This window comes from Nomascus leucogenys, chromosome 16 (genome assembly GCF_006542625.1).
Source record: "Nomascus leucogenys isolate Asia chromosome 16, Asia_NLE_v1, whole genome shotgun sequence".
In the NCBI taxonomy this organism is placed as follows: Eukaryota; Metazoa; Chordata; class Mammalia; order Primates; family Hylobatidae; genus Nomascus; species Nomascus leucogenys.
The window spans coordinates 30,966,953-30,987,937 of record NC_044396.1 but is presented as its reverse complement, the minus strand read 5'-3'; the positions used below and the strand labels follow the sequence as shown (position 1 = coordinate 30,987,937).

Sequence of the window (20,985 nt, the reverse complement as noted above, 5' to 3'; positions counted from 1 at the left end):
ACTAATATGGTTGTGATCATAAAATCCATTTATTTAAGGAAAAAATTAATAAATCTTGTTTTTATTTGTCCTTTGTGAAAAATTCTGTTTTTGCACATTTTACATACTGCTGTTTACTTCAAGCCATTTAATTTACTTTTTCTTTGGTAAAGAAAAAAGATGTTATTTCAATCCTTAATCATTCAAAGCAATGCTAATAGACACCATATTGCAGATTTTGAAAATAATTTGTAAATTTGTATGTCTATATAAACCTATTGAAAAAGTTATACAACAAAGAGTTCTGGTATGCCATTTTTTTATTCAATTATTTATAACTGCCCATATTTGCTAGTAAGTTATTCTCTTTCCCTCAATAGATGAAGGGTGGGTGTGTGCTTCTTTGTAAACCATTGAGAGCAAGTTGCAGATGTAGTGATTTTTTTTTTCTTTTTTTTTTAGATGGAGCCTCTCTCTGTTGCCAGGCTGGAGTACAGTGGCACCATCTTGGCTCACTGTAGCCTCCACCTTCTGGATTCAAGCAATTCTCCTGCCTCAGCCTCCTGAGTAGCTGGGACTACAGACGCGTGCTGCCATGCCCAGCTAATTTTTTTGTATTTTTAGTAGAGAGGGGGTTTCACCATGTTGGCCAGGATGGTCTTGATCTCCTGACCTCATGATCTGCCCACCTCGGCCTCCCAAAGTGCTGGGATTACAGGCGTGAGCCACCGTGCCTGGCCGGTGACATTTTATCTCTAATACTTTGGTGTATATTTCCTGAGAACAAGAGCATTCTCATGCACGATCACAGCACAGTTATAACAATCAAGACCTTTAACATATATACAATATTATTACTGAATTCATAGTCCATATTCAAAGTGTGTCAATTGTGCCAAAAGTATACAATATATGATTACTTTTTTTTTTTGAGATGGAGTCTTGCTCTGTCTCCCAGGCTAGAGTGCAATGGCGCAATCTTGGCTCAGTGCAAGCTCCACCTCCCAGGTTCACGCCATTCTCCTGCCTCAGCCTCCCAAGTAGCTGGGACCACAGGCGCCCACCACCACGCCCAGCTAATTTTTTGTATTTTTTTAGTAGAGATGGGGTTTCACCGTGTTAGCCAGGATGGTCTCGATCTCCTGACCTCGTGATCCGCCCACCTCAGCCTCCCAAAGTGCTGGGATTACAGAATGAGCCACCATGCCCGACCTATGATTAAGTTTTTACCAATCCAGAATTCATTCCAGGATGACACCTTACCTTTTAATCTCCTTTTCCTCTTTTGGATCTCCTCTGATCTGGAACATTTCCCCAGACTTTATTTGTCACATACAACTTTGACATTTTGGAAAGAGTACAGGCTATGGTGTTTAATAATGATAGAGAGATGTATGTGAAATGTAAATGGATGTATATGGGTATACTCTGCCTTATTCACTGAGAGGGTTTAGAAGTAATGGCACTTCCCTAGCCATGTGCACAGCTGACATCCAGAACTTGGTTTCTAAATACCATTTCCCACTAAAAGGAATCTGGGTTCTCTGGAGAAATGGCTGTTTACTGCGCTGGAGCTTATATTCTGCCAGAAGCAAGAAAAAAATAAGAAATTATTAAATTATGCGAGCAATTATAGATTGTGAGAGGTGCTATAATAAAATATAGATGATATACTAAGGGAGAGTCCAACTTTTGTTATGGTGGTTAGGGCAAGACTCTCTGAATAAGTTTCGTTTAAGCTGAGACTCAGAGAAGGGAAAAGGGGCAGCCATGCAAAGAACGTGGAGAAGAGAATTAGGCATAAGCAACAGAAAGTTAAAAGATCCTGATGTCAAAAGGGTTTAGCTTGCCCACAGATGAGAGGAAAGCACTGTGGCTGGAGCCTAGTACTGGGTAATGTTGGTGGGGATGGCCTGGGAGAATGTGGGTGTGATATCACAACAGGTTGGAAAGACAGGCATGGGCTACTAAACTTAGCAATTCACATTGCATTCTGGGTAGAATGGGAAAATCTTAGGAAGATTTAATGTGGGTAGTGACATGATGTGACTTACGTGTTTAAAAGATCATTCTGGCTACTTTGTGAAAAATAAATTAGAAAGGGTTTGAGAATGGAAGCAGAGAGACCTGATAAAAGACAATTATGAAAGCTCAGGCAAGAAATAATGGTGGCCTGCACAAGGTTGGTGGCAGTAGAGATAAAAATATGTGGATGAATTCAGATTACATTTTGGAGTTACAAACACCAGAATTAATGTTAGATTAAATGTGTGATGTGGCTGAGGAAAAAGGAAACTTGAAGGAGAATGTCCAGGTTAGAATCTTGGCATCAAGCTTAGAGAAGAAAAGCAACAGCTCCATTTTGTTGATTGAGTGTGTTTGAAACGAGTTTTTGATTGGAGTGTGTTGATGGGAGTGTGTTTGAAATGAGTTTTAGAAACCAAATGAAAATATTACATAAACAGGAAAAATGTACAACAATTTAAAGTTCCTATGGGATATTCTTACTTTTTTATGAGATTAGGGTTCAATACTTAAATGATAATATGTGCATCATTTCATCAAACATGAAAAGTTAAAGGAAATCTTAGTTATCTTCAGATTTTCTGGAAATTTAAATAGTACCATGTGTGCTTGGAAAGATAAAATATTGAGATTACCTACAATGATTTAAGGGGAAAATTGTAAGGAAAATTAATTTTCTAAGATAGTTTGAAGCTACAACTCAATAAAGGAGAATGTAAGTTAAACATCAGAAGTAATTTTCTGGGCAAGAATAATTCAAATCATAATGTCTTTTAAAGGCTTGTGAAAGCTCTTTCAACTGAGACATTAAAAATGAGAATTTAGAAAGCTTAGTTTAAAAGGAAGAAAAATATATTGCAAAGGAAATGAAATAAATGTTCTAATAATGTTTTTAAAAGTATTATTACTGTTTGTGAAACCAAATCCAGTTAGTTAAAAGTTCCACCTTTTTCCACAGTGCTCTTTTTATAATGTATTACAATCAGTGAAGGTGAAGTTAAACTGGCCAGTGTAATATTTCAGATGCCATTTCTGGAAGTTTCTGTAATATTGAGTAGAAATTTTATTAAGGAGCATATCTCATGCAAAATGAGGGTGTGCCAAAGAGAGGCAGGAGAAAATTGGACTATCAATTTCCAGAAAAAAAAAGAATATTTACCTCTACTTGAGTGCAGGGAAAATAGATTTTGGAAGAGTATAACATAACATTTAGCTGAAAAAGATATTGTAATTCTTGTGAATAAAAGAATTTGATCTCAAACGCAAAGAATTTTCATTCCAAAACAACTCTCATAAACACAGTGTATGCAAATATGATTTATTTTTAAAAATAGACAATTATTTCCATTTTTAAGGTTAGATCTTGAAATTATATGTATTAATCTATTTTCCATTAAGAATTCTACTTTCATAGAAAAGTTATTTGGGGCAAATTATATTCTTGATCCCAAGGATTGGCGGTCTTTTTATTGTACATAGGCATTTAAAATTGTTTTAGCAAAAATAATTTTAATATACCATTTCTGTGAAAGCGGTGATTTTAATTAAAAATAAGTGTGTCATTATTTATATATTGATTCCCCAATTTGTCTCCACAAGGATTTGAAACAGTGTAACATTATGAATCTGGGAAGCAAAGCATCTCTGTCATTATACAACATTACACCTCAGTAAAAGGGGAGATGTGAGGGCTGTTTAAATGCCATGAAGAGAGGCATGAGAAAAATCAATGCTGAAATGAGTAATTGAATGATGTTGGCAGGGGCTGAGTAGGTCATCATTAGGCATGACATGATTATGACGACATTTCCAGAGTTATTCGACCTAATGTACATGATATCTAGTAAGACTAGAAATTACATTTACTGCTTTGATTTACATAACGCTTTAAATAATTAGAACGTAGTCATCAGGCTAATATGATGCAGAGGAAGATGGAATAATCAGACAGTAAGATAATTCAGTGACAATGGTGACCTTGACAATGCTGGCATTTTGTTACTTTCTTGAGAACCTGAGAAAACACTTCCTCACTGAAAGTAAGACTACAGACCTTATAAAACAGAACTAAAAACAAAATTCAACACAGCCAATAATGATACTTGTGAGACCTTCTGTGGCACATGCTTATGATAGACATTTCTACATGGAGAGTGAAATAGGTAACCTTATTTAATACATGATAATTGGTGCAGCGCCCCAGATGAGCATCTTTTTATTTATTAAATCTTATGTCCTGTAACCAAAGCAAAGACTTCCATTTGGGGCTTTCCATCATGCTGGAATCTCCCTGAGAGCAGATTTTTGCTTTTTCTTCCTTTCTTAGTAATGTTGTTACATCCAGAAAAGGAAAGGCAGAGCAATCCTGGAGAACACTACTGTTAGGTCCTATTTTACTCATATTATGTAGCTCTGTATGTTCGAACCACATCTTCTTAGAAATTGACTCTATTTTAAAATAGAAAGAAAAGAAAAATTATAAAGGTTATATTCAATATTTCTAGTAATGCAAAACTCATATTCTCCCTTAAGACAAACTAGTGCCTTGATGAATAGCAATAGTGATTGGGGCGCGGGGGGGAACTGTCCTGTATGGTAGCAAAATATACCTCTCTACAACCCTCGCTTGTTGTTCTGATTGCTTTCTTAAAGCGCTGCAGGGAATGTGCTTAGTCTGTTTTCTAGAAACAATTTTTCGTATATTTGAAGAAAGTTACTACATTCTCAGCCTTCACTTTTTTAGACAAAACAGTCTCACCTTTTTTAACTAACAGAATATTGATTCTAGAACTCCCACTTATGCTACTGGTCTCTCCTTACATACTCTGTGCTCTAAATGTATGCTGACAAGGACTGAAAATGATGCACCAACTGTTTTTCCCCAGGATATCATCTTATTTTCTCTAGGCACTCTGTTCCTATTAGTATTACATTAACAACAGCAAAAATAAAGTGAGCAATTGGACTCCCTCATTTTATTGTTAATTTACTGAGTTTGCTGATAACAAAAATCCTCTAATTCCTTTTTACATGATGTTCTTGTGTACTAATTTTCTACATCTTTCAAGGTCCATTTTTCAAATTTATATTCTTGCTTTTACATTTCACCCAGAAAATCGTTGTAATTTTTTAATGCTAATTTGGTCTTCTAAGGAGGTTCTCACACACTCTTCCCCACTCTGGCTCTTGCTCTTTATCTCTATCTCTGTCTCCATCTCTCTCAGTCTGGGGCCATCCTTAAATCTGCTTCTGTTGCACGGGCCAGGGAGAAGGTTGAAGCTCTGCAACCTGCCCCTAGAGACACTCCCAGGAGGATTTGGATACACCAGCGTGTTCCAAGTTAGTATTGTCAGCCAGCCAGCCAGCATCTTCTTTTCTGCAGGACTATAAGCAAATGCATTATCAAGTAACTGCTAATATTTAGTTACATTTTCTTTATACAGAGCAATTAGTTTGCCATGAGTTGGAAAATATATTTATCTATCTAAGATCATGTACTTAACTATTTTAATTGTTTGAAAACTAGTGCAATATATTTCAGAACCTACATTTTTAGGATCAGACATATCTAAGGTGTCTAATTCATCCTGTCCCCAAACTCTATAGCTAAAGTCATCTTAGAAAGGCCTAAAATAAATTATTCTGGAGTTGTACTTATATCAGTAAAAATGGAGATGATATCCTAAAGCATTAGGACTGCATATCTTCTAGATTCTGTTTAAGAAGAATCACAACTTGGATATAGAAAGCTATAGAAAGTGTGAGTAAAATTGTTGCCATCTAATAAAAATGGCTTTCCAGGTAAAGTAACTTAAAAACCTTTTCCACATTTAGAGGAAATGCTGCCTAAATCAGAGTGAATCAACTTCTCTTTGAAACTCACTTGATTTAGAAATGTTATTGTGATAATAAATTATAGTTTTCTCCCAGCATATAAGACCTTCAAATGGAAATTTGGAAGTCACAATTCTGTCTTGTGTTCAATATTATTTTCTACTGGACACTCCCCAAAAATTCATTACAGCTTAAACATAGTTAGTTAATTTATTTCTACCTACCTCAAGGTATGTTACAGTAATTAATGGGGGAAGAAAGATTAACTAGAGCAGAAAGATATTATAAAAGTCATATATTTTATTTTGATTATATGTTTGAACCATATTTATGTATTTTATAACTCATGTTTCTAAATTATCTACATTTTATAGAATTTTAGAATGCTATTTTATATTCTGAAATGGAATTCCTGTTGAAAACACTAAGTAAATTCACCATTAAGACAAGTAAAATAAATAATATACCATCTAAAACATTTTATCATTTGTTATTGGAGCAGTTGTAGTAAAATCACCAGAGAGGAATATGTAGTTGCAACCATCCACTGTATTTTCAAGATGCTCAGCAACCACGAAATGAATTTCACATCAAGACCATAATGAGAAAAAAGATTCCAGAATAATTTCCTACTTCTTGAATTGAATGTGAATGAACAGAGAAGGCAGATCATTTCTAAAAACAACATCTGTTCCAGTGAACTGAATCCTTACAATCTGTGCATTAGGAATCAACATTTGAAAAATTATGCAATCATGTTGACATGTTCAGGCAATTTTTATTTTGAATATAGTCTATTTCTTCTAGACAACAACAGCCACCAAAAGTAACTTTTCTGTTTTTTTTAAATAAGTTGAGTAATAATAGCAACACTCTCAAGTAAACAATCAAGACCTAAGAGTTTTCTTATGAACCAACTACCAGAGGAAATGGTAAGATTTCTGTTATGTTTTTTCCATCCTCCAGCAGGTCATGTATAATTATGGCTATTAGTTCTGTGACCATCCACCAATAACTTATCTTCTGATAACCCTTTGATTCTTTAAATAAAGGATTTTACTTCTTGTGTTATTCAAAATATGAGTATTGAACTTAGCACCTTGTGTTCTGGTTACTTATAAATATCGTCATCTTTCCTGATAGATTAGAATCAAGTTGTCTATGTTTTGACCAAGGACATGTCATTTCATCTCTTTAAGCCCCAGTTTCTTATTCATAATGTGTGGATAACAATCTTTTCAAATAAATATCACTGAATCCAAAGATTTTGTTAACAAAATCTTTTAAAAGGATTAAATAAATATATAATAAGGGAAATAAAGAGGTTCTTCTTTAACAATATCCCTTTGTTTTATTTGAAATATAAATACAAAAATAAGTTAGCCTCACATTCAAACAAGAATCTACTTGGTGTTCAGCTTAAAAATATGATTTCCTGAGTAGGTTTCATAGAGTTTGTTGCCAATTAGCTTGATGCCATTTCTGTCAGCTTCATGTCTCATTGAATCCAGCAACTATTTTTAGGCTTTGATGGTCTACAGGGCTAGTGCGCAGAAGCAGCACAGGTCTGAAGACAGGACAACAGCCCTTTACTTTGTAGGAACCACATTGTAATTGAAGATGAGGTTTGAAGGGAAGGAGGAAGTTTGCTGGAGGCGTTTTTGCTTGAAGAGTTGTTTTTGCACACAATGCCACACACACTGCAGTGACAATTTTGGAATGAACACCTCATGCTAATGCTGCTCTTACCATTTTCTTAATCTTCCACCAGAGACAAACAGGCCCTCAAACACTGTAGCTTAAAGACTCTTTTGACTTCCCTATATATATGGGTTTTACCTGTTGTGCAGAGTGGTAGCATCTTTGCTGACTGGCAAGTACAGCTTTTGTTCAGTGTTGCAGCTCAGATTTTACATCTAGCAAAAAAGAAAAACATGCGGTTTTTTATAAATCATTTTATTTTTTTTAAAAAGAAAAAAACAAACATCCTTCCTTCAGAATTCTCCTTTTCAAAATAAAGCCTGCAAGCCGATGGCAGCAATGCCTTCACTTTTAAGGCATCTTGTACAGGATATGTCTGTTTGAAGAATCTGTCATCTCAGCTCAAGGACCTTGTGTTTTGTGGCCAACCAAAGAACATTGTGTACCCTGAGCCTTGTTAGGAAACACATTAGGTACTGCTTAATTTATTTTAAACCTAATTTTAAGGAGGGAAATCAGGTTAGATTTAGCACTTTACTATAAATTATACTTTCTGCGTACGTAGATGAAATTAATTTTGGGTGGGGGGAATTTGAACTAAAATACATATTCTAAAAAGTTTTCAAATTCTGCTTTTGATCATTTAAAAGAGAAATACAAGGTTGCATTAAGCTTTTAATCAGAAAGACAAAAACTAAGGAAAATAATATTAACATCTTCTATAGATCAAAACAAATTTTTCACATATTCAAGTCTCCCTTTCCAATTATCTTACTGAACTGACTGGTAAGATTTCTTCCTTTGTTCTGAAATATGTCAGAATCTTAGAGAAACTAGATCAATAAGAAAATATCTATAAATGTATGTACACACCAGAAAACATAAAGAAATATATAACATTTTATACACGTATAATGTTCTACATTGGCTAAATGCAACATAAGGTATTCTTCTGGTAAAATTGTTATTCTCAACCATGTCAGCTTTTTAAAAATTTTATTTTAATTTCCATTTTGAAATAGTGTAAAACTTTATATAAATGTTGCAAGAATGGTACCTGTCATTATCTTCAGTGTACTCCCTGATTTGCTCAGCCCCATTCAGGTTACCAACACAGCCGCAGCACTAGCCACATCCTGGGTTCCTCCCCATCAATGCATTGGCTGCACTGACCAAATCCTTGACCGAGACCAACGGGAAGTAGAAAGGACCATACTACCTTTTAAAATATCGTTTGAATTATATTGAGGAATGCTGGGTGTTTCCAGATGTGCTCTAGCTGAGTCTTCTGCTTCAAGACAGGATTGTGTAATCTCCATTTCAGACATTTCCCCTTTCCTTGTAAAGTTCTAAGAAAAAAAGTCCACACCAGAATTTCATACAAACTATCAGCTCCACATTGCTTTTCAAATGAAGCACCATGAAGTTTGTGAAGTTTTAAATTTCATAGCAAATTCTATTTCTAGTTTTCTCTCACAATCAGCAGCTACAGCAAACAGTGAGTGGAGGAGGGAAACATGAGGGAAAATATAGGAAAATCAATTTTATCTCCTGCAATTAGAGAAACTAAACTCTATGGAATATTCTGCTTTATTGAATTGGATCTGAATCATCAAATGAAATACATTTTATCTATTATATCTGGCTTATTTGTAGAATGTGGTTTATTACATTATACAGTAACTGGAAGGTATTGTGTGAGTCATTTAGCTACTCACCAAGGTTCATTTAGTAAAAGACCACCTCTGTTGCTCTATATGGTATGATAGAGACTTAAAAAAGAAAAATAAATTTTATAGCTATTATAAAAGTATTAGTCATAATGCCCCTTTGTTGTGCTAGGATAAGATACTTTATAGAAAAACAAAAGAAGTCAGTGACCTAAGAGCTAAATAATTTGCCTAATGTCTCAGCAAGGCTGAGGAACAGAAGATAAAGATTTTCAGGATCCTCTTCTGGTGCACAAACCAGTGGAACACATTGTTCTCATAAATGCATGTAACTGATAAGAGGCTCCCTACTCCCCCCAGCACACAGAAAGACACTAGTTAAATGCCTTTCTGGGTGAAAAAGGTCTCCACGGCACAGGCTATTTTCTTACCCTTCTATAATAAAGGGAACATTTGGATGAAGTAAGACACCTTAGCATTCAGAGAAACCTGCCAGAAATAAGAGAAAAGAGCTACCCGGCTTAACATTTGTTCTTGAATAGGGAGGGATGAAATTGAGTGTTCAGTTACTCAGAAACTGTATCCCAAATGTAAGGAGTGGTGTTTGTCCCCAAATAAAGTCATATGATAAACATATGTGCTTGTAAAACAGCCCACTCCAAACCACGCACTGAAGTGAAAAGAGGGTTGAAGATATGTTTTATTTGATGAACCATATACAAATCTTAGTATATGTTCACAACCTCATTAAATATGCAGTAACCCTTTGAAACAAACCAAACATGGTCACAAACTTCCTGAACCTATTTTGGGAAATAGAACTACTGGGCAAGTTAAGCTTCAGGCCACAGACCAACCACAAGAGCCACAAGTATGGCTGAATGGATAAATTTGGAAACCCATAGTGCTGAGTCTTGGATGTTCCTTGGGTGGCTGAAGGCAGAGAAGCAAGCAGTTACTCAGAGAATTACTGTATTTGTCCATATATGGCATATCTGAAAGTTGAAGCTACAAAATTGTCTCTGATTTTTTTTCTATATTCCAATCTCACATGTGGCTAAAGATAACTAATCTAAAATTCTGCTGACTAGGTGGAAAAAACAGATTTTAGCTCTATAGTTATAGATAGATGATACAGATGCAGATATAGAAAGATAAAGATATAGCTGGATGTGGTGGCTCACACCCGTAATCCCAACAACTCAGGAGGCTGAGGAAGGAGGACCGCTTGAGCCCAGAAGTTCAAGACAAGACTGGGAAACATAGTGTAATCTGCCATGTCTAAAAAAAACTTAAAAATAAACAAATTAACTGGCTGTGGTGGCAAGCACCTATAGTCCCAGCTACTTGAGAGGCCAAGGTGGAAGGATCACTTGAGCCCAGGAGTTTGAGGCTGCAGTGAGCCATGATTGCACCACTGTACTCTAGTCTGGGAGACAGAGTGAGATCTTGTTTCTAAAAAAAAAATTAGGGATAAAAAATATATAATGCATATATATATACAAATATATATAATGTACATATTTCTAAATAGTATATTAATTCTAGAATGGAACCAATAATGCCCCAGGATTTTTAAATGTTTCAAAATAGATTTTCTTTAACTAGTGTTGAGTATCTCCGTGGGTATAAGGATATATTCTTGGGGATTCAAGGAGTCTCAATTTTTTCAATGTTAGGTTTTCATTGCTGTGATAACCTTTAAAAATTTAATACAGAATATTCTTGATCGTCTGGAGGATCCCAAACTGCCATTTGATTTGTGCTTACAAATTGACGCCACATGGTATTTCTGAAGGGAAAAAAAGAAATGGCTTCAATATATAAACCATGCATTCACCCCCAAATGAAGGCCAAATGCTGTCATAATTTACTGTACAAAAGAAATTTTCACAGCAGTTCCCAAAGGGCAAATTGGGGTGAACTGAATCATCACATAACGCAAGGTAACACAGATCTAGCAGTCCCTGCCATAGGGAAGTCAGTAAAGGCAGCTCTTTATGCCAGAGTCCTGGCTTCCATTCCTGTAACATACTTGGAACATTCACTAAGGGTAGAGGGAATCCAGAAATGACCACCAGCATCAGGCATCTTGTAGGACATATTTTCCAGAAGGCTCTAGCAAAGCACATTTTTGTGTAATGAGGTCATAAAAAGAACCTTACCTTTAAGCACAATACAAAATTGTAAAATAGCAAATTTGGGTAGAAATAGCTAAAATGAAAGAAATATCCTTGACAGAGGCTTTGTAATGCAAATTAGATCTCTATTTAAAAATTCAATGTGCAGCAATTATAAATCGGAAGACTGAGAACTTTCTGGAAGTGTGTGTTCCGTTCTTTCTATCCCACTCAATAAGCAAAGTTTGAGCACCAGTTGTGCCAAACAGTGAAACATGGTACCTACCCTTAGGGTACTTACATTTTAAGAAAAGAGACACAACTAAAGAGATAATTTTAGTATAATTTGAGTGCGGTGGGAGATAGAGAAGAACACTTTTGCAACCTGATACAAAAGTAGGACCAAACAATCACGGAGCAAAGGAGGCCCCCATGGAAGCACATCAAAATGAGGACTAGCAGTGGAGTCACAGAATTCAAGTGATGGGAGAAGAGTATCAGACCTAAATCCGCAGTAGAGGCACTCTCTTAGTGTGAAGGGCTTGGTCCTTTTGTTAAACACCAACACACACTATGCAGGTATGTCATCTTGGGTCACTGCATATTCTTGGTACATTGTACTTAATTCAGTTTGAGCTGCATTCTTTTCAACTAATCACATTGTTCTTCTTAGAAAGCCACAAAACACATCAATAACTGTTGTTTTTTTGAGTAGTGACAAATAATTCTAGCATCCCGCAGTGCTTCTAGTTATCTCAAAAGACATTGCAAAATCCTAAATACAATTTTCATTAATTTCAAGATTCAAGAATAAAAAGGACAGATATTTGTATAGGAAAATTATTTTTAATCCAAGGTATATCTTATGTCTTTAAAAGGGATGGAGAGTGCCCTATAGAGTCAGCTCAAGAATCAGAACAATTCAGAATGGAATTGTGCTAAACCTGTGAGAGCTATGTGGCTTGGCTAGTTACCGGCATAGCCCAGACTACCAGACATATTTCTTAGAAGACCCACTTAAGGTTTCGTTTTCATGTAAGTGTAACTTACAAGTAACAAGAGCTAAAGCATCTTCTTCCTCTGCTGCTTCGAGGTCGATGCCACAAATCAGTCAGAAAGCTGGGTCCAATGGGTCCATAAAGCCCGTTGTAGTTGCATGCTTACAGCATTCAGCAGAGAGCCTACAGATCAGGAAGGCAAGTGGCAGCACAAACCCAAAATGTTACAAGCTTCAAAGTAAATTCTAAGTAATAGGATCATGAGCTGGAAGTACTCTAAGAATCTGAAGTTCAATAGCTAGGAGTCTGACATCAGGTTCAATACATTGAAAACTGTGACTTGTTAGTAATAGTAACTTTTCTTTCCAGCCCCACCCACATTCAAAGGATTCTATTGTAATTTAGACATAGAGACTCTTAGAAATCCAGAGAGGAAGATATATGTGTAACATATAAAGTTCAGTTTTAATTGCCGTTTATGTTGGTGTTGGGCAGGAATTCTGCCTTTCTGGAATGCTATTCAAACCAAACCCCAGACCCTTGGAGAGTGTTCTGCTTTATTTATTGTTCTGCAATATCGCCTGCCTTTGTGCTTAGGAAATATTTTGTGCATGTCCCTTTTTTGCAGCATAGCTGCTGATTTCAGTGAAAAATGAATGGTGGAGTATTTATTCATGTATATAGTTGTTCTTTTCTCTTTGCATTCTTTAAGAATAAAATCTTATAACTTCATCCCCCCAAGTAGTGATAGAAGCCAGGCAGAAATTATTTAAAGGAAAAAATGAGATTAATATTTCAGTTTGAATGTCAAAAGCAGAGGGAACTTGGGCAGTATAAAAGGGTCATGAATTCACAGGCAATATCATCTGTAGTGTTTTATCTTCATATAGAACTAAAAAAAAGATTTTGAATTCATTTTTTAGCTTGAAATAATACTTCTAATGTAACTCACTATAAAGTGAACTGTTTAAAGCAAAATTAAATATTCCATCAGGTTTTTTACTTTCTTTGTATTTCATTCATGTCACCTCTTTCTTGAAATCTCATTTCATAAGCATGTTTTATTAATGATCTATTAATAAGCATTCACTTAAAACATGACTGATTAAAAAGTAGACCTGATTTTAAGTAAGTGTCCTGAAAATGTTTCATTTATTGAATTCATTGAGGTTTAAGTTCTCGTTTGTATAGCTAGAGGGTAAATTACAGATACTCATGCTTGTTTTATCATTATAATGAAAGCAGTACTGATATTTGCAACACTAATTAAAATTCTACTCTGATCCATATAAATGCAGTCTCTTCCCCAAATAGATTATTTTCAGACCTTTATATAAAATTTACTCTATATATATGTGATAATGGAAATACCTATCTTTAGTGTAACATAATCAAGGTTAAGAGAAAGTAAAAATTAGGTTCAGACTTTTTAATACTGCAGGGTACATTTTTAGTACCCTACAGAGAGAATTAGTCACACGACTCCCATTAACTTTAATGGAACCTGTATGGGCAAATGGTATGCTGAAATTCAGAGAAAGTTAATGTCTGTAGAGTTTACTAGTTCCATTTTTTCTCTTTGTACTTTTAGTTAGGGTTACCTTTACTTTCTCATGATCTAGAAGGAGAAGGAAGACAAGTCAATACGAGTGATCAACATCAATGTTTGCCAAGCTTTATAAGCCCCCGTTTTCTATACATTTGCCACGAAGTTAGAAATCTGCAAACAAAGCTTATAGCATCTGTGATTCCATTAGCAAGCAAATTCAACTAAATAGCATGGTTTTTAAATATGAAAATTATAATTATCCTTTAAATATTAGAAATATTATAGCATTTTTTATTCTCCAGTGTGTATTAATATTTCATATTTGCATTTGCAATTACAATAGCAAAATCAGAAACTTTAAAAATATTTTCAAAATAATGTATGTTGAAATAAAATAATTGTATTACCATATTAGGTGTTTATATTTGAAATAAAATGTGTTTGGAATTGTATATATTGGTCTTATTAAAATGTTATATATCACATTTAGGCACTATTGAGAAAGACAAGGATAGGCAATTAAAAATTAAAACATCCTCACAAGAGATAAAGGAAGCTAAATGTTCTTCACCACTATCAACGATACCTCATAGTTATAGAAATAACTATAAATTCAATCATCTGACAATGTAATGAAATTATGATCAGTTAACAAATGTAGGCAAAAGTGTTCAGAATTTATATTTATCACATAGGGAAAAAAAGAGAAATAAATAAAAATACTTCTAATGTCAATTCATTCAAGATCATACCACTATTAATTTGGAAACAACTAAGAATCTCTCTAGTCTCTCTTCCTCCCATCAAATAGACCTATCTGTATTTTAAGTTGTCTGGAAATTCACCATTTTAAAAAAATAACATTATTTTATTTAAAAAAAAGAACACGGAATCTAAACTTCTGATTTTTTTTATTATATCTTATTTGGGCATCTAAACAATCAAAACAGAACTTATAAGATAAAAAAAAAAACATGGTTTAATTGGGGAAAAAAAAGAAGACATGAATGATGACACCAAAATTAATGTCATAATTAATTTCATCTTGGACAGATGTTTCAAAAAACATCCAAATCTACTCATCATTCATTTGTTGAGCAATTTTTATTAAGCACCCACAATGTCCTTATACAACTTTAGGAAATGGGTTAGGTGATAGACAAAACATACAAATTTCCTGTAATCTTGGATCTGACATTCTAATGGGGCAGAAAAAACAAAGAAGGAAACCAGAGGAGGAAAGACAATTTAAGATTGTGATACATACTAAAAAGGAGTTGTTGCAATTTTCACCACCCGAGAATGCAGCTATTTGATTTTCTCTCCTCAACTTCTTTGATAACCCCCTTTTATTCCTTGAAGTTAAAAGTAAATATAAATGTATCAGTAGATCTATATTTCATCCATCTCATTGTGCCATTTCCCTTAAAAGGCATCCACATATTCATGAAACACATCAATATTTGCCATGCTTTATAACATCCATGTTATGTGTTGTCAGCATTCAAAGATGCTCACTTTCATTGAAGTTTTTTAGTTCTTGCTGTTGTGGTTGAATGTGTTCCGTCCAAAATTCAGGTGTTGTAACTTAACTGCCAATGTAGCAAACAGTATTAAGGGGTGGGACCTTCAGAAGGTGATTAAGTCATGATTAAGTCATTAAGTCAGGGCCCTTTTAAATTGTCTTGTCAGGAGTTCTTCCCGTTTGTCCTTTTGCCTTCTGTCATGTGAAGACAAGTGTTTTCCCCCTTCAAAAGATACACACAGCATTCAAGACTTCATCTAGGAAGTAGAGTCTGGACCCTCACCAGACAATGAACCTGCCAGTGCATTAATCTTGAACTTCCCAGCCTCTAGAACTCTGAGAAATAAAATTTTGTATTTTATAAATTACCCATTCTGTGGTATTTTGTTATAGCAGCCCAAATGGACTGAGACATCAACTTTTGCAGTTTTCAGTATTTTGGGTTTTTACCCAGGTCACCAGAGAAGTTCAACGACTGAAAACCCAAGACTGTGAAGAAAAAGTCTTCAGAAGAGGTTAGTGAATGAGGATTTTTCTCCAAAGCAAAATGATTGTCACTGCATGGTTATTTCTCATTCTGTGTGATTTTTCTATGTGGAGAACAGAAAAAAAAGAGTTTGAAAGATAAGTTGGGGTGTGAATTTGGCTGCTTGTAATTCTATGAAATTACACTGACTGTCTTGTCTTCTATGTCAGACACTAAAACTATTTCCTCTAACTAGCAAAAGAGATGCCAGTGCTTTTGTCTGTTATTTTTTCTTAATGCATAATTTATGTATGGCCCATTTATTAATAACAATGAAGTGTTGTACCTGGAAATCTGCTCTCAAAAGAACAGAATATACAGAATTAAACAGAACATTTTCATAAGACAGATATGATTTTTACATTAAAGGAAACAAAACATTCCCTAGTTAATTCTTCCTGAAAGTGTTGGATAAAATCCAGCAGAAATTATTCAATTATTAAAATAACCATATTTATCACATTAAACAAGAGTTTTAACTCTTCCCTGGTTTCTGATAAATCTCAAGGGAAATTAAACATAACGGCATATTCTAGAAGAGGAAATATTCCAGTAAAGCACCATTTTTGTTATTTCTTTCAATGCAGAGAAACTCTACTATTCACTTCATATATATTTCCCTTGCCTAATACAATGATGTACCATATAGTAATGATAATAAAATCTATACTAGCTAATAATTATGAGGTAATTAATATTCATGAGGCAATGTGCTGAACATTTTGTACATATTATGTCATTTAATCTTTTCAAAAATCCAGCAGTTTTGGTACTATTATCATGTCATGTTACCAATAAAAAGAGATTAAATATTTTGCCAAAGGTCTCTTGGTAAGACAAAGAGCTAGTATTTAAGGTCAAGTATCTGACTCTAGAACCCTACTACTTTCCACTGCCTTGTTTAGAGAAGATACTCAAAAACACATTTACATTAAATTAAAATCTTGCTAGATTTAGCTGTCTTGAGATAAGCCATTAGAAGATGTAAACTTTGGCTGGCTGCAGTGGCTCACACCTGTAATCCCAGCACTTTGGGAGGCCGAGGCGGGGGGATCACCAGGTCAGGAGATCGAGACCATCCTTGTTAACACAGTGAAACCCTGTCTCCACTAAAAATACAAAAACAAAATTAGCTGGGTGTGGCGGTATGACCTGTAGTCCCAGCTGCTGGGGAGGCTGAGTGGGAGAATGGCGCGAACTCCGGAGGCAAGCTTGCAGTGAGCCGAACTTGCGCCACTGCACTCCAGCCTGGGCGACAGAGCAAGACTCTATCTCAAAAAAAAAAAAAAAAAAAAAAAAAGAAGATGTAAACTTCTGGATACATGTCTGGGGTAAAAAGTAAAATATTAATATATTAAATAATTATATCTATTCCAAATGTTCTAAGCCTTGTAGAAGTCTTGAGCTACAAAGGATTTCAGCAGTCATTTAAAGCCAATCCTTTCAATTTTCAGAGGTGGATCCAAACTCTTCTGGGTCTAGAGAGGTGATTTAGTTATTGTGTGCCATGTAGCTTGCTAATAGCAAAGTTCAACTTGCTAATTTTCATGCAAAAAAATTAATTATACCCAACTGTTTTCATTTATGTATTTATTTGGGAGTTATTTGCTTATACCTGCATTATTACCTATATTAGCTTTATATAGTGTATTAGTCCATTTTCAACACATACCCAAGACCGGGTAATTTATAAAGGAAAGAGGTTTAATTGACTCATGGTTCAGGATAGCTGGAGAGGCCTCAGGAAACTTACAATCATGGGGGAAAGCAAGGGGAAAGCAAGGCACCTTCTTCACAAGGTGGTAGGAAGGAGAATGAATGCAGGAGGAACTACCAAACACTTATAAAACCATCAGATCTCATGAGAACTCACTCATTATCATGAGAACAGTATGGGGGAAACCACCCCCATGATCCAATTACCTCCACCCTGTGTCTCCCTTGACATGTGGGAATTATGGGGCTTTTAAGGATTACAATTCAAGATGAGATTTTGGGTGGGGATACAACCAAACCATATCATGTAGTATGGCAGAGAGACATTTAAGGTCTCTCCATTACCCTTACCTCCTAGTATCTATGCCTTTGTGTGATTTATTTCCTTTGAATGTGGATAAGGCCTGTAACTTATGCTTTTACCTAAAACAATGTAGCAAAGATGGTGTGGTGGAGTGCACATTATTACTTGTATGTAATTATATGTATATGTTACATAAGATTATAGCTTCCATTTAACTGTAGTCTCTCTCTCTCTCCCCAGATGCATGTGTGTGCACGTGCACACACACACACACACACACACTTACTTTACTTTCTGGCTTTTATGAAGCAAGCAGCAATGTTAGAAGGCATATGTAGCATGGAATTAAGGGCAGCCGCTAGGAGCTGAGAAAGGCTTCCAGCCAACAGCCTGCAAGGATCTCCAGCTGGCAACCAGCAAGAAATGAGTCCCTCCATCCTGCAATCACAAGGAAATGAATCATGGTATAACCTAAGTGAATTTGGACGTGAGTCCTTCCACAGTCAGCCCTTCAGATAAAAACCCAGTCCTGAACAAGACTTTGACGGAAGCCTTTCAGAGAATTCATCTAATCTGTGTTCAGACTCTTAACCTACAGAAACTGTTAGATAACAAATGTCTATTGTTTTAAGCCACTACGTTTATGCTAACTTCCTATACAATAGAAAAGTAATACATGTACTTAGCCTTATTATAGCAAGAATCTAACACTGAATTTAATTATTGTCAAACTAAATAAGGTTTAGCTAGTTAAGATTTAGTTTTTGTGTACTCAGAGGACCTGAATGAATATATCTTGAATGAAGGAATGATAATATATCATTAGTATAAAATCAACAAGAAAGAGGTAAAACCTGATTATGGTTTAATTGTATTATCATTTATTTTTTTAAAATTTTTTGCCTGATAATTGCACTTTTTCTTTTATTTGTGTGTAATAAAGAGTGAGCATTGTAAGCAAAAATAGCTTTGGTTAGAATTTCAACATTAGAAAAGAAGAAGAAATTACTTAGCCTCTAGACATTTGCTAATGTGACTTTCTACATCTGTGGTATGTATGTTGCTATTACAGCTCTTTCTATAACTTTAGGGTCAATGCTATGAGAATTCATCAGTGTAGCTTTCGTACAGTCATTTCCATTTTTAAGATCATTAAAAGAACTGCTTTTGACTTCATTCTCCATTTCAAGAACTCTAAATCACACTTGAATGGACATTTACTTTATTCCTATGTAATTCAGGCATTCTAAGAGGCCGACTGAATGGCCTTCAAAAGGAAACTAACTATAGAAAGCAGATATATGGATTTGAGTGTTCAATGAAAATGCTGGCCTATTTTTTAAATGTGACTACTCATAAAATTAAGATACAATGGAATTATTTCTATGGTTAGTATTTGTCATTACTGTAACATTACTAAGATTATAGGCAGATAAAGTGAAATACAATAGTCTTTAAAACAATCTTGATTTTAAAAAGCCATGTCTTCATTTTGTACCCTTCAAAAACTTGCCATACTGTTTCCTTTCTAGACATCAAAGATTTCTGGGGTTATGGCCAATAAAGCAGAACTTGCTTATATGAAGAAAATATAAAATCATCCAGTTTGCTTTACTTTACAGATGAAGATATTGAAGTACAAAGAGAGGCTAACCCAAGGACAAAAAAATGGATAATGGCAGAATAGCACTAGAAATCTCTTCTGAGTTTAACTAATGAACATAGGTCTCTAATTTTTTGTGCATATATCAGAACTTAGTAACCAAGTCACAAAGGTAAGATATATCAGTTATTTGTTCTGTTTTGCCTTAGACTATAAGAACCTAGCTTTGAGAAACATTCCCTTCTCCATATAATGTTATACTTTCTGATGCAGCATGGATACCAAGTAAAGATTAATAAAAGAAAATTTGAAGCAGTGATTTTTCAAAAGAAAGAAAAGAATGTCAAGAAATTATTATTGTGAAGGAGTAGGAATATACAGTGTCAATATATTAAGTAATTTTTGAAAGGAGATAGGGTATTTATTCATTAATAAATAGTTAGCATAAGTCAAAAGTGTTTGCTGAATCTAAAGCATTAATTTCTGTACTTTTGAAAGGATCTAGTTACCATTCATTGTTCTACGCACATATAATGGAAGCCAGTATATTTTTTTAGACTGAAATTTGAAAAAATTGAAAATTTAGAAAGTAAAATTTAATCCTAGATTGTCCACAGCACACGAAAGAGTTCAAAGTTTATTTCTGGGTGTTATTAATTATGTACCAGTTTCAGATTTTACAATCTCTGTAAATGTTATGTGTACAATACTAGTTGAAAAGTTTAATAAAATCATGGCAACTTTAATTAATTTCAGAAAATTCAAAATAGCGAAGTGTCATCAAACTTCGACTGTTTGTTTATATTTAAAACTAAAAATCATTGAATTTTAATTTTTTCTCACTCCAGAATGCAATATTTTATTTTTCTTATCTATTTAGAAACAAAAGAGTAAAAGTAGATAGAAAAAATTAATATTACTCTGTTTAATGTAACTTTTGGTATACAAAAGTACCTTGGAAAAACTGAAGACAGCATTTTACTATTATATTCAGTAGTCTAAAAGAAGACCTCATGAGATAACCTGGGTCAGAGATGCACAACAAAGTAATAGTTAAAATAGAAAAGTTTTTAAATTAGATAACTTACTGGTTTTCACCAACTTTTATTGGTTGGAGCGTGTGAACTTTGGAACTCTTTATAGAACTGCATGGTTTTCATATTCGTTATGCCTGCATGCATGTATGTGTATAGATAATTGCTATGCCTTGCACCAAGGATATGAACTGTGTAAAATTACTGTAGGAAGTTGTAAATGATGTATGAAATGAGAAATCTTTGCCCACTGGCAGTACATGGATAGAACAGAGATAGTGACGTGCAATCGCTTCTCTGTCATTTGTCATAGTATTCATCTTGTAAAAGGCAGAACATATCAATAAACCCGAAGTGTCAAACATGCATACTAAACAATATATCTCATTGCTTCGTTTTTA

General features: G+C 34.6%; 1 protein-coding gene across 1 annotated transcript in view; it reads right to left on the bottom strand.

Annotated features, from left to right (window-relative positions):
- Positions 1-3,306: 3,306 nt before the first annotated feature.
- Positions 3,307-20,985, bottom strand: part of LOC100601285 — an 86,143-nt gene continuing 68,464 nt past the window's right edge. Inside the window, exons 4-5 of the mRNA XM_030795532.1 lie at positions 8,759-8,888; positions 3,307-4,452 (exon numbers count right to left, since the gene is read on the bottom strand). Coding sequence (XP_030651392.1) covers positions 4,220-4,452; positions 8,759-8,888 — 363 coding nt within the window. The 3' untranslated portion in view covers positions 3,307-4,219. The remainder of the gene's footprint in view (positions 4,453-8,758; positions 8,889-20,985) is intronic.